The sequence below is a fragment of the Salvelinus alpinus genome, chromosome 2 (genome assembly GCF_045679555.1).
Source record: "Salvelinus alpinus chromosome 2, SLU_Salpinus.1, whole genome shotgun sequence".
In the NCBI taxonomy this organism is placed as follows: Eukaryota; Metazoa; Chordata; class Actinopteri; order Salmoniformes; family Salmonidae; genus Salvelinus; species Salvelinus alpinus.
In genome coordinates this window covers 94,182,664-94,195,751 of record NC_092087.1, presented here as the reverse complement: position 1 = coordinate 94,195,751, position 13,088 = coordinate 94,182,664, and the positions used below count along the sequence as shown (strand labels likewise).

Here is a 13,088-nt window from a genome sequence, read left to right as displayed (position 1 = left end):
AACATGGTCCTCACCCTTACAGAACCGCATGGATCAATTGGATCAATTGAAAGTTTGGGTTCAGAGCTCCAATTCAGATGTGTTGGTCATTACTGAGACGCGGTTAAGGATGAGTGTTTTGAATACTGATGTTAACCTTTCTGGTTATAACCTTTTTCGGCAAGACAGCTCTTCCGAAGTTGGGGGAGTGGCAATCTTTACCAAGGATCACCTTCAGTGCTCGGTTGTCTCCACCAAGTCTGTACCCAAACAATTTGATTTGCTGGTTTTAAGTATTGAACTTTCAAATAGCTATTTTTTGACTGTTGCTGGGTGCTATTGTCCTCCATCAGTACCAGCCTGTACCCTACCTGCCCTGCGCTCTCTCCTGGCCCCTTACACCAAGTCTGAATTTGTCCTTCTAGGTGACCTAAACTGGGGCATTAACCACCTGGCCAAGTCTTCAAGCAATGGGACTCCCTAAATCTTTCTCAGATTATTACCAATCCCACAAAGTATTACTCCAAACACCCAGACAAGGCTACTCTTCTTGATGTTAGCCTCACAAATAATCCTGATAGGTATAAGTCTGGTGTTTTCTGTAATGACCTTAGTGATCATTCTTTTACAGCCTGTGTTCGTAATGGCTGCTAAGTGAAACAACCTGTCCTGATTTGTCATAGACGCTTGCTGAAAAACTTTAATGAGCAAGCCTTCCTTCATAAACTGTCCTCTGTAAAATGTTATAGAATCAGCTTGATCCACTCTGTCGAAGACGCTTGGACCTTCTTTTATGATATTTTCAGTGTCATTGTTAACAAACACGCCTCCATAAAGAAAATGAGAATTAAAAACAGGTTCAGCCACTGGTTCGATCGTGATCTTACAGAGTTACATTTGACGAAAGGCTCGGCACACGCATACTCAGGCTGACTAGCTCTCGTTCAGGCAAATGAGAAATAAGTGCACTCAGGCTATCCGGAAGGCCAAAGCTAGTTACTTTAAGGAGCAGTTATCTCTCTGTGGGTCTAACCCCAAGAAGTTTTGAAAAATTGTTAATCTACCCATCGTGTCCGATTTAAAAAATGCTTTACCGTAGCAAGGAAACAAAACACGAAGTGGATTTAACTTCTTTAGGAACACAGCCCTAATGTTGGTAACTAACATCATTATGTTGTCATCCAGAGAAACATTTAATTATTTTCCATGCTACCACACATACAGCAGGTTTTTAGAGGACCAAAGAGTTCGGTCTGCTTTGTGTTTTCATTTTTACCATGGAAAAGACATCACGATACTGGTATCATCACAGCCCTAATGAATTATATTGTCTCTGTATCTACAGACTGATTGGCTTTGAACTCTCTATGGAGGACTACGAATCACTGGCCTCCATTCTCCAATCAGCAGACTCACATCTAAGAGAGCTGCACCTGGATGACATCGGGGAGCGTGATCCTGACGGTATTGATGACCCTGGTGGTGGTGACGAGGCAAGACTGACTGTTCTCTTTGCTGCGCTGACTGTTGTCCTCGCTGCACTGAAGCATCCACACTGTAAACTGGAGACACTGAGGTCAGTAGCATTGAGGAGGTCTTCTCATGATGAAAACTATAAGAGATGAATCATTGTTGGACAGTTGGTAGGGCTAGAATTATCATGCCTTGAACATTATGTTTTTGTCACTCACAGAACTTCAGACACACACAGCAGACTTATCTGAGGAAGATGTTGACCTCACTGTGCTAAATGTGTTATAATGCTGGTATGTGTCCCTGACCTGCATTACATCACACTCTGTATGAGTGCTATTGTCTCTGTTTCTACAGACTGGGTGGCTATAAACTCTCTGAAGAGCACTGTGAGTTACTGCTCTCTGCTCTCCAATCAGCGGACTCACATCTGAGAGAACTGGACCTGAGAGACACTAAGCTGTCTGATGGTGGCGGGAGGGAACTCTTTGCTTCTCTGAAACATCAGAACTGTAAACTACACAAACTGAGGTTAGTACTATGGGAGGGTTGATCACATGACAATAGCCTAAAGATGTATGCGTTGTTGGACAGTTTGTTGGAGTAAAATTATCTGTAATAATTAACTGTGAACAGACATGATTTATTCATTTAGAATTATTTTAATGACCACAGGCGTACAGATATGACTACATACCTACAGATTTGACTACATACCTACAGACATGACTGCATACCTACAGACATGACTACATACCTACAGACATGACTACATACCTACAGACATTACATACCTACAGACATGACTGCATACCTACAGACATGACTACATACCTACAGACATGACTACATGACTACATACCTACAGACATGACTACATACCTACAGACATGACTACATACCTACAGACATGACTACATACCTACAGACATGACTACATACCTACAGACATGACTACATACCTACAGATATGACTACATACCTACAGACATGACTACATACCTAAAGATATGACTACATACCTACAGACATGACTACATACCTACAGACATGACTACATACCTACAGACATGACTACATACCTACAGATATGACTACATACCTACAGATATGACTACATACCTACAGATATGACTACATACCTACAGACATGACTACATGCCTACAGACATGACTACATACCTACAGACATGACTACATACCTACAGACATGACTACATACCTACAGACATGACTACATACCTACAGATATGACTACATACCTACAGATATGACTACATACCTACAGATATGACTACATACCTACAGACATGACTACATACCTACAGACATGACTACATACCTACAGACATGACTACATACCTACAGACATGACTACATACCTACAGACATGACTACATACCTATAGACATGACTACATACCTACAGACATGACTACATACCTACAGACATGACGGCATACCTACAGACATGACTACATACCTACAGATATGACTACATACCTACAGATATGACTACATACCTACAGATATGACTACATACCTACATACAGTGGGGAGAACAAGTATTTGATACACTGCTGATTTTGCAGGTTTTCCTACTTACAAAGCATGTAGAGGTCTGTAATTTTTATCATAGGTACACTTCAACTGTGAGAGACGGAATCTAAAACAAAAACCCAGAAAATCACATTGTATGATTTTTAAGTAATTAATTTGCATTCATGTCTGACTACATACCTACAGACATGACAGACATGACTACATACCTACAGACATGACTACATACCTACAGACATGACTACATACCTACAGACATGACTACATACCTACAGATTTGACTACATACCTACAGACATGACTACATACCTACATTTATGACTACATACCTTCATATATGACTACATACCTACATATGACTACATACCTACAGACATGACTACATACCTACATTGGATGTCATAAGGTGAATGCACCAATTTGTAAGTCGCTCTGGATAAGAGCGTCTGCTAAATGACTTAAATGTAAATGTTTATGACTACATACCTACATATATGACTACATACCTACATATATGACTACATACCTACAGACATGACTACATACCTACAGACATGACTACATACCTACAGACATGACTACATACCTACAGACATGACTACATACCTACAGACATGACTACATGCCTACATACATGACTACATACCTACAGATATGACTACATACCTACAGACATAACTACATACCAGACCTCACTAAGAGTTGATGTACTAAATGTGTTACCATCTGACAGGACAGGTTCTGAATAATGCTGTTATGTGTCATATGTTTAAAAAATAAACTGTTTTAGTGTGGGGAAAACAACCAGGTTCTATTTTGTATATGCACTACATCTTTATGAGTGATATTATCTCTGTTTCTACAGACTGGCTAGCTTTAGAATCTCTGAGGACAACTGGGGATCACTGGCCTCCGTTCTCCAATCAGCAGACTCGTCTCTGAGAGAACTGGGCCTGGACCTGAGGAACAGTGGACTGTCTGACGATGGTGGGAGGGAACTCTTTACTGCTCTGAAACATCCACACTGTAAACTACAGACACTGAGGTCAGTATCTACACTGTAAACTACAGACACTGAGGTCAGTATCTACACTGGAAACTACAGACACTGAGGTCAGTATCTACACTGTAAACTACAGACACTGAGGTCAGTATCTACACTGTAAACTACAGACACTGAGATCAGTATCTATACTGTAAACTACAGACACCGAGGTCAGTATCTACACTGTAAACTACAGACACTGAGGTCAGTATCTACACTGTAAACTACAGACACTGAGGTCAGTATCTACACTGTAAACTACAGACACTGAGGTCAGTATCTACACCGTAAACTACAGACACTGAGGTCAGTATCTACACTGTAAACTACAGACACTGAGGTCAGTATCTACACTGTAAACTACAGACACTGAGGTCAGTACTTTGGCAGGGTTTGTCACATGACAAGAACTCATTGATTGTTGGACAGTTTGTAAAGGTCAAATTGTCACCCGAGAGCATATTCAGATACATTTTCTCTTGGTAACTTTTGCTTTTACTTGGAAGCCTGGTCCAAAGAGTCATACCTACAACAGGTATAACTGCATATTAACACTAGCAGACTAAAACTTTTGTTGTTCACTGCCCTTGGATGCTTTCTTTGCCAATAATGGATTTAAATTGATTAGCCTGATTTAATGGATGTGTTTGTTTTGTCTTTAATGTTTTTTCTAATGTTCTTTTCAAAGTTGTTTGCTTGTTACTCATCATGTTGCAATATATTATCCCCTTTAGGCTGAACGGATGTTATCTGACAGATAAAGGGTGTGAAGCGTTGGCCTCAGCTCTCAGCTCAAACTCCTCTCACCTGAGAGAGCTGGATCTGAGTCACAATGACCTGCAGGATTCAGGAGTGAAGCTGCTCTCTGCTGGACTGGGGAATCCACACTGTCAACTACAGAAACTGAAGTTTGTACTTAGAAAGATACCTGCTCAATACAAAGATGATGTGTCAAAGCACAACATCATTACAGTAGCCATTAAATTAGCTCAACCAATAAGTGAAATACTGTGTTAAGTGGGGACCCACATTGTGAACTAGAGAAACTGTGGTTATTATTTAGAAACAGTATTGGTTTTATTGGAAATATGTATATACTGTGTATCAGCTATCACCACTAGAGGGCAGCAGTCCTGTTGTAAAATCATGATGATCTCTCTCTGCAGGCTGTCATTCTGTAGAGTCACAGAGGAAGGCTGTGCTTCTCTGGCTTCAGCTCTGAGGTCAAACCCCTCCCACCTGAGAGAACTGGACCTGAGCTTCAATCACCCAGGAGACTCTGGAGTGAAGCTGCTCTCTGATAGACTGGAGGATCCACACTGTAGACTGGAGAAACTCAAGTTAGTACAGTTACTGTGAAAATTATATTGTTGTATACATACACAGACTGGGTGTCACTCACTCTGTCTGTTCCTCTGTCTCTCCCACAGTGTGGACCATAATGAAGATATCTGGGTTAAATCACAGCTGATGAAGACATGTAAGGGTGTTAGTTATAAGGAATCAGTTTATTGACCAATACATTTGACAAACAAGCGTATAATTAAACACACACACATTCTAACAAATTCTAGCCAATTCCCTCTCCTCTAACTTGTCCTCTTTGTCTGCAGATGCCTGTGATCTCACACTGGACCCAAACACAGCACACAGAAACCTCTCTCTGTCTGAGGGGAACAGAAGGGTGGAGAGGGTTAAAGAGAAGCAGCCGTATCCCAATCAGCCAGAGAGATTGGATATGTACGCCCAGGTGTTGTGTAGAGAGGGTCTGACTGGGCGCTGTTACTGGGAGGTCGAGTGGAGCGGGCTGGCTGACATAGGAGTGACATATAAAGGCATCAACAGAAAAGAAGATGGTTCTGCCAGTGACTTTGGATACAATAACAAGTCCTGGCGTCTGGCCTGCCGTGGGAATCATTACGGTGCCCTCCACAATAGTGAATATACTACTATACATGCTCCACACCTCATCAACCCTCCTCAACCCCAGAGAGACCTGTCCTCCTCCACTCCACGCCTCAGAGTAGGAGTGTTTCTGGACTGGCCGGTCGGCACGCTTTCCTTCTATGAGATCTACTCTGACACAATGACCCACCTGTACACATTCCAGACCATATTCACTGAGCCCCTCTACCCAGGGTTTGGTGTTTCTAATGAGGAGGGCTCTTCAGTGTCCCTGATCCAGGTAGTGTAGTCTCCTGTGTCCTGGATGAACACCTGGGTATCCATGGAAACACAGTCACACTCCTGTTCTAACCCAACCATGTGACATGATAGGGTGTTGTTGACAGTGATCATGACTACAGATATGGACATTGTAACAGATAAATGTTGTTGACAGTGATCATGACTACAGATATGGACATTGTAACAGATAAATGTTGTTGACAGTGATCATGACTACAGATATGGACATTGTAACAGATAAATGTTGTTGACAGTGATCATGACTACAGATATGGACATTGTAACAGATCAATGTTGTTGACAGTTATCATGACTACAGATATGGACATTGTAACAGATAAATGTTGTTGACAGTGATCATGACTTCAGATATGGACATTGTAACAGATAAATGTTGTTGACAGTGATCATGACTACAGATATGGACATTGTAACAGATAAATGTTGTTGACAGTGATCATGACTACAGATATGGACATTGTAACAGATAAATGTTGTTGACAGTGATCATGACTTCAGATATGGACATTGTAACAGAAACATTTTGTCAACGGTGATCCTGACTTCAGATATGGACATTGTAACAGAAACATTTTGTCAACGGTGATCCTGACTTCAGATATATGTATTCACACCACTGAGTCAATACTTTGTTGAAGCACCGTTGGCAGCGAGTACAGCTGTGAGTCTTTTTGGGTAAGTCTCTAAGAGCTTTGCACACCTGGATTGTTCAATATTTTACCATTATTATTTGTTCAATTATTCAAGCTCTGTCAAATTGGTTGTTGATCATTGTTAGACAGCTATTATCAAGTCTTGCCATAGATTTTTAAGCGGATTTAAGTCAAAACTGTAATTAGGCCACTCAGGAACATTCAATGTCATCTTGGTAACAACTTTTTATCCTATAAAATGCCTTACTCCTTGCTGATGACAAACATACTCATAACATGATGCAGACACCATCATGCTTGAAAATATGAAGAGTGGTACTCAGTGATGTGTTGTGTTGGATTTGCCCCAAAGATAATGCTTTGTATTCAGGACAAAAAGTTAATTTCTTTGCCACATTTTATGCAGTATGTTTTTAGTGCCTTTGTTACAAACAGGATGCATGTTTTGGAATCTTTTTTTATTCTGTACAGGCTTCCTTCGTTTCACTCTGTCATTTAGGTTAGTATTGTGGAGTAACTACAATGTTGTTGATCCAACCTCGGTTTTCTCATATCACAACCATTCAACCATGTAGCTGTTTTAAAATCACCATTGTCCTCATGGTGAAATCCCTGAGCAGTTTCCTTCCTCTCCGGCAACTGAGTTCGGGAAGGATGCCTGTATCTTTGTAGTGACTGGGTGTATTGATACACCTTCCAAAGTGTAATTAGTAACTTCACCATGCTCAAAGGGATATTCAGCAGCTGCTTTTTTTTATACACATATCTACCAATTGGTGCCCTTCTTTGTGAGGCATTGAAAAACCTCCCTGGTCATTGTAGTTGAATCTGTGCTTGAAATTGAGGGACCCAGCAGATAATTGTATGTGTGAGGTACAGAGATGGTGTAGTCAATCGGAAAGCATGTTAACGGAATGAGTCCATGCAACTAATTATGTGATTTGTTAAGCACATTTTTTACTTCTGAACTTATATAGTCTTGCCATAACAAAGAGGTTGAATACTTATTGACTCAAGACATTTCAGCTTTTCATTTTATTTGTTAATAAAATAAAATCCCACAAACAAAATTCCACGTTGACATTATGGGGCATTGTGTGTAGATCACTGACACAAAATATCAATTGAATCCATTTTAAATTCAGGCTGTTACATAAGAAAATGTGGAATAAGTCAACGGGCGTGAATACTGAAGGCAGCATATACAGTACAGGCCAACATACTGTATGTGACCTGTGGGCTACAACACGTCTGGTGTTTGTAACGAGCTCTTTAACTGCTATTACATATGATTTGCATTGGATTGGTTAGGTTCTCCTGACTCCTTGATTCAATCTTGATAAATATTACCGTTTTAAAATAATAATAATAATAACTTTGTGTCATAGACTACAATTAGAGCCTATACTGTCTGATTACCACTAGGCCTATGTGAAAGTGTAATTTTGTTGGTTTGATTAAGATAAGAGAGAGAGCGAGAGAGAGGGAGAGAGAGGGAGAGAAAGCGAGAGCGGGGAGAGCGAGCGAGCGAGACAGAGCTAGACGAGGCCGCGTTTAACGGAAAATCGGTGCCATTGAGAAACAGTGCGTACGTTACTTTCCGCTATTACGCTAGGGTATCTAACGATTCCATACATTCGATCGTCGGTCATATCAACTCTATTCTGTCGCGAGGTTTATGGAGCATTACGGACTTTCAGGCCTACATTCTTTAAATGTGCTGGATAATATCTATCCGTGTGTAATCTTGGAGCCCACCGCATTCCAGGCTAGAGAGAGGAAGGATGCTGTAGCCTACTAGGCTATGCGCTACTGAAACGTTTTACATTGGCCAATCGCCCAGCCTCAACAGTGCGACTGCATTTTGACTGGAATCGACGAAAGATAATATAATATAATATGACTTCCATTTGCTATGTGTTATATCTGTACGTTTGTATTTGTCATCCAACTGGACTAGCCTGTAGAATAGGCTACAGTCATCGCCATAGGAACCCGAGGGAAATAGCATTATAATAAGCTACTTTAGTGCAACGTGACGTGCAACAGCGGGAAAGACGGTGGAGTCCTATTAGGGGAGATTGAGTGTATGTGTAACGCTAAAGTGGCTTGTGTTTCCTCATGTGGTGTGTTTTTCGTCGAGGAGGATACGCTCGCGTTGTCGGATAATTTCCACGTCAGGGATCGGTTGACTCCCTTCTTTATTCCATCTCGCTCTCACACACACGGTGCGCGTGGCCTCGCCCGGGAGCAACCGGGTCGCCTATTACACGGGCTTATTTTTACTGCATCGGCAAGGAGGAGAGGGAGCGAGAACCGAGAATAAACAACGGGAGGGAAAGATTGGGGGACCGGAGGAGAGAAGAGGAGAGGCGGGATGAAGGCGGAGACGCAGTGAACGAAAGAGGAGGAGGAGGAGGGAGACTCGAGCGTTCGAGGTAAGCGGGAATAATGGCGACGGTAGGGTGCATTTATGAAGAACGGTTTGGTCTGTACAATCACACAAAAAACACACACCCACACATATAAGACTTAGGCTACGGTTTGGCCTGTCAATATGGCGCATGCATGTACACTCGCGCGTGTGTGTGTGTGTGCGTGTGTGTGTGTCATACACATGTTGACTAGTGGCGTCTCCTGCTGTGTGTGAGTTGTTTTAATGCACCATGGAACACTCCAACGGGCATTTAGAATCTCCCCCTCTTTCTCTCTTCTGAGAAACAGACAGCAGGATGATGAGAGTGATAGTAGGGGGTTTGCTTACTGACTGGCTGCTTACTGACTGGCTGCTTACTGACAGGCTGTCTCACTGACTGGCTGCTTACTGACAGGCTGCTTACTGACAGGCTGTCTCACTGACTGGCTGCTTACTGACAGGCTGCTTACTGACAGGCTGTCTCACTAACAGGCTGTCTCACTGACTGGCTGCTTACTGACAGGCTGTCTCACTGACTGGTGAATCACTCACATTCCTGTCCCAATGATTTTCAAATGCATTCTAATCAAATTTCAAATCAATGTGTGTGTGTGTGTGTTCGTGCATGCGTGTGTGTTTCTATGTATGTTGTGTGTCAGTGCGTGTGTGTGTGTGATGATTGTGTTCCAACTCTTTGAAGAGTGTGTTATTTTTGTCTGTCTCTGTTTGTCTCTCCTCTGTGTTGGTATTCTGTAGGGAGCATGGGTGTGTGTGTGTGTGTGTGTGTGTGTGTGTCAGTATGTTTTGACTGGGGACTATGATGGTGGAAAGAGGGATCACTGGGGAGAAGTAAAGACCAGTTGACAAAGAGATTATAAACAGAATGTAAAGTGAACGCTGGGTCTATACATAGTCAATGGCTGGCTTCGAAGGGAATTTTACGGTAGGTACACCTACAGCTCATCCCTTGGCAGTAGTACTGTAGATTACTTTATCACTGACCTCAACCCAGAGTCTCTCAGACCGTTCACTATCAGCCTACTGACACCCCTGTCAGATCACAGCAAAATCACAGTCTACTTCAACAGAGCAATAGTTAATCATGAGGCATCAAAGCCAAAGGAACTGCATAATATTAAGAAATGCTATAGATGGAAGGAATGTAGTGTGGAAACCTACCAAAAAACAATAAATTCAATCCCATTTAGACAACTTCCTGGACAAAACATTTCACTTTAATGGTCAAGGTGTAAATTTGGCAGTAGAAAACCTGATCATGGCAGTAGTAAACCTAATCAGTATATTTGATCTCTCAGCTTCCCTATCAAATCTAACAATTTCAAGCCAACAACCGGAGAAAATTAACAACAATTGCAAATGGTTTGATGAAGAATAAAAAACCTAAGAAAGAAATTGAGAAACCTTTCCAACCAAAAACATAGAGACCCAGAAAACCTGAGCCTACGCTTTCACTATGGTGAATCACCAAAACAATACAGAAATACACTATGGAAAAAGAAGGAACAGCACGTCAGAAATCAGCTCAATGTAACTGAAGGATCCATTGAATCGATCCACTTCTGGGAAAATTGGAAAACACTAAACAAACAACACAAAGAATTATCTATCCAAAACAGAGATGTACGGATAAACCACTTCTCCAATATTTTTGGCTCTTTAACAAAGAATAAACATCAACAACATATACATGATCAAATACAAGTCTTAGAATCAACTACTAAAGACTACCAGAGCCCACTGGATTCTACAATTACATGGAATGAACTACAAGACAAAATTCAAACCCTCCAACCCCTAAAAGGCCTGTGGTATTGATGGTATCCTCAATGAAAATGATAAAATACACAGACCACAAATTCCAATTGCTATACTTAAACTCTTTAACATCATCCTCAGCTCTGGCATATTCCCCAATATTTGGAACCAAGTACTGATCACCCCAATCCACAAAGGTGGAGACAAATTTGACCTCAATAACTACCATTGTTACGATATTGTGTCTAGATGTAGGTGAAGGAGTCAAGCGCAGGAGAGCAGAGATGTCCGAGTAGCGTTTTTTAATAGGCAAGTCCACAAAAACATAAAGGTCAGGTACAATACCAAAATAAACGCTCTCGGCAAAAGAGAAACCAGTTACTCACGGAAGGAGGGAAAAACAACGCTCCTAGAACTTACACACACGCGGTATAATACGTGAAAATACACAGGCACAACCTCAACAAGCAACACGAATAATCACGCACAAACCTAAGCAGGCAACAGGGGTAATTATACACACAGAAATTAAAGCAAATGAAACCATGTGTGAAAGAACCAAAGACAAAACTAACAGAAAAAGAAATGGCTAGTAGGCCCGGCGACGCCGACCACCGAGCACCGCCCGAACAGGGAGAGGAACCACCTTCGGTGGAAGTCGTGACAATCCGCTTCAATATCATAAACAACAGACTCGTAGGTCAAACAAAATCTATACGTACCTCGGCCTAAACATCAGCACCACAGGTAACTTCCACAAAGCTGTGAACGATTTGAGAAACAAGGCAAGAAGGGCCTTCTACGACATTAAAAGGAACATCAAATTCGACGTACCAATTAGGATCTGGCTAAAAATACTTCATTCAGTTATAAAACCCATTGCCCTTCATGGTTGTGAGGTCTGGGGTCCGCTCACCAACCAAGAATTCACAAAATGGGACAAACATCAAATTGACACTCTGCACAAATTCTGTTTTCCCAGAATTCTGCATGCAATCTGCTAATTATCAAAATCCAGAAAAGAGACGTTAAATTCTGAAACCATCTAAAAGGAAGCAAACAGAGCCCCAGGACAGCAACACAATTAGACCCAACCAAATGTGACCCGATTCAGGAAACTAGGCATATGTCGCAAATCACGGCTTCACAGGAGAGCCGTTTGAACGTAATTTTTTTTTTTTTATTAAAATGTGTTTTTTTTGGCAGTATTGCCTTCTCGAACATGTGAACTGTCATGTGCCTAAATAACAAACTTGTATTCCATCTGTAAATACAAATACAATTGTTAAATTACGAGCCTTGTTGTTTAAGCCACAGAAAAAGTCAGCAACCTTCCCACTAGCCATGATTGGTATAATGAGTGGGCTGGACATGCCGAGAGAGGAGTTCAGATTGGTCAGTCTGTGTTGGTAATCCTGCCGATCGCGGCTTTAAAAAAAATGTATTGTGTAGTGGAGCTGCATAAATGTTGCTCTCCACTTTCTGGAGGATCAAGTTTTGAAATCAGTGGAATTCAAGTATGATAGCCAAAGAGATGGAGAAAACACCTGTCTCCGGATTACATCTTCAAACTATGACAACTGTGGTATTGCATTCCTGACAGGGAATGCTAGCTGTCCATCATGCATGATGATTTATGTATCCAGGTAAGATAGTCTAGCGTTAGCTAGCTACATTTTCAGATATTACACGTTTCTAATTTTGACAGAAAGTGGAATCATTTCAAGCTCCTGTTAGCTAGCTGGTAGCTAACTAACGTTAGCTGGCTGGCTCCCTAGCTGATGTTATTATTTATTTCCCAGAGCCGTTTGCTTTTCTAGTTAGAGCCTAACGTTAGCTAGCTAACACTGAACATGGTTGATTAGCTAACAGCACTGTGGCATTGTTGACACTTTGTTCATTGTTGTTTAACTAGCTAACTAGTTAGGTGGCTGGCTCATTAGATAACGTTGTGTACAACACCCGTTGAATATGGCCGG

The 13,088-nt window shown here is 41.5% G+C and overlaps 2 protein-coding genes across 5 annotated transcripts in view; both read left to right on the top strand.

Annotated features, from left to right (window-relative positions):
• The window catches only part of LOC139545488 (NACHT, LRR and PYD domains-containing protein 3-like), a 33,679-nt gene extending 25,692 nt beyond the window's left edge, over positions 1-7,987 (top strand). For all 4 annotated transcript variants that reach the window (XM_071353316.1, XM_071353306.1, XM_071353335.1 and 1 more), the window contains 7 exons: positions 1,325-1,555; positions 1,810-1,983; positions 3,877-4,056; positions 4,791-4,964; positions 5,223-5,396; positions 5,487-5,536; positions 5,670-7,987. In XM_071353316.1, the coding sequence (XP_071209417.1) occupies positions 1,325-1,555; positions 1,810-1,983; positions 3,877-4,056; positions 4,791-4,964; positions 5,223-5,396; positions 5,487-5,536; positions 5,670-6,250 (1,564 nt within the window). In that variant the 3' untranslated portion in view covers positions 6,251-7,987. The remainder of the gene's footprint in view (positions 1-1,324; positions 1,556-1,809; positions 1,984-3,876; positions 4,057-4,790; positions 4,965-5,222; positions 5,397-5,486; positions 5,537-5,669) is intronic.
• Positions 7,988-8,282: 295 nt separating this feature from the next.
• LOC139541781 (adhesion G protein-coupled receptor L1-like) overlaps positions 8,283-13,088 on the top strand; it is an 83,008-nt gene continuing 78,202 nt past the window's right edge. The window contains exon 1 of the mRNA XM_071346727.1: positions 8,283-9,355. The gene's annotated coding sequence lies outside the window, so the exon portion shown is untranslated. The remainder of the gene's footprint in view (positions 9,356-13,088) is intronic.